General features: G+C 36.3%; 1 protein-coding gene across 1 annotated transcript in view; it reads right to left on the bottom strand.

The window, feature by feature from the left end:
* LOC107604875 (cytochrome b-c1 complex subunit Rieske-4, mitochondrial) overlaps positions 1-1292 on the bottom strand; it is a 3780-nt gene extending 2488 nt beyond the window's left edge. Inside the window, exon 1 of the mRNA XM_016306581.2 lies at positions 960-1292. Coding sequence (XP_016162067.1) covers positions 960-1122 — 163 coding nt within the window. The 5' untranslated portion in view covers positions 1123-1292. The remainder of the gene's footprint in view (positions 1-959) is intronic.

The raw sequence follows: 1560 nt of genomic DNA, 5'->3' as shown, positions 1-1560 counted from the left end.
AGTCAAAAGCACAAACACTCGACTGCATGATTTGAATTATATAAAGTTCAGAATTAGAAATGGAACTTTCTAGTTATTGACAGCACAATTATACATGCTAATATCGATTTTAGAAAGATAGCGCCTCACTTGGTATGTTTTATACTTTCATAATTTTTCATTGGTAATGCAATCTCTTATACGTTCATGTTACTTGATGTTTTTACTATAATCCAAAGTCTATATTACAACCAGATGTGTCATTCTAGTTTCCACTATAAATGATATATAATGACAACAAAACCAACAATGAAGTATAACCTGTTATAGATCAGAACAACAGCATGCTAGGCTCGGGTAAAATTATTCTATTTATATATTCCCTCAATTAAACACTCTTGAAAAGCTGTTGGTTAGAATATACTGCCAACACAATATGAGAGTTCAAATGCTCGTTGGAATTGAATTTCATCCACAGAGGGTAGCCTCTGACTATCGAAACGACAAATGCAAGAGATTTCACATGTCGCACTGCATCGAAGTCAAAATTCAAAATTCCAAAAGAAGAAAAATATGAGCACTATTCAACGCCATCTTTTATCCTTCTGTTCTTTGGGCACAAAATAGCACGTGTAGAAGAACACCACCACCAACAATCACTACCACCCCCAAATCCCAGACAAATGTTCGATTGCAATCAGCAAAAAACACGCTCACAATACATAAACTTCGAATCTAGACACCAACCAAGAACGAGTTAAATGATTTGCGTAAAGCAACTACCAATACTACGATATGACGAATAATAATAAAATCAGGTTGGCGCATAAGCACATAAACATACCGAACAGACAAAAGCATCAAATCAAGGGAACGGGACAGCAATAAACACAAATCAACTGGTTTGGTTTCGTTTTGATTTGGAGCTGAAACAAAAATGAATATGGAAAGGAAGAGGGAGAGAGGGAGAAAACCCTAACCTCGGAATGGGAGAAAGAATTGGGGTTGGGGAGCGGATCCGCGATCGTGGGAGTCATAGTGAGGAGCGATGGGGTTCCGAGAGACGAAAGCAGAGGCAGCGTGGTTAGCTCTCCATGAAGACGAAGACAGAGAAGAGAACCTCTTTGCCGCAACCCTCAACATCTTCGTCGTGCTCGTGAGCTCTTCTTTATTTTCAGTTTTTCACTGATCTCCTCCCTTTTTCACTTCAGTTTTTGATTTGTTTCCTCTGTTGTGTGGAACGACCGAATGAGGCGATGCGTCCCGATGCTTTGGGAATTAATCAGTTAGCTGCAAAAAAGAATTGGGCAGTAAATACATGTTTAAAATAAGAATTTTTAGAATTAAAATATAACTAATATGGGTAATGCTAGGAAAAAAAATAGTTAGAATTTGTCTTATTTAGTATTAATTAATTATCGCAACAATTAATGAATGATAAATAAAATAAGTTATGGCTGTTTTTGACTGATTTTCTTTGGTTACCAAACATTTCCGAACTAATGTTAACTGATTAAAATAAATGAACGAACTATCAATTCGATTTTTGTCTATTCTTTTGAATGACACTGCGATCCTTCA

This window comes from Arachis ipaensis, chromosome B06 (assembly GCF_000816755.2).
Source record: "Arachis ipaensis cultivar K30076 chromosome B06, Araip1.1, whole genome shotgun sequence".
NCBI classification, from domain to species: domain Eukaryota; kingdom Viridiplantae; phylum Streptophyta; class Magnoliopsida; order Fabales; family Fabaceae; genus Arachis; species Arachis ipaensis.
This window is presented reverse-complemented; position numbering and strand designations above follow the sequence as displayed.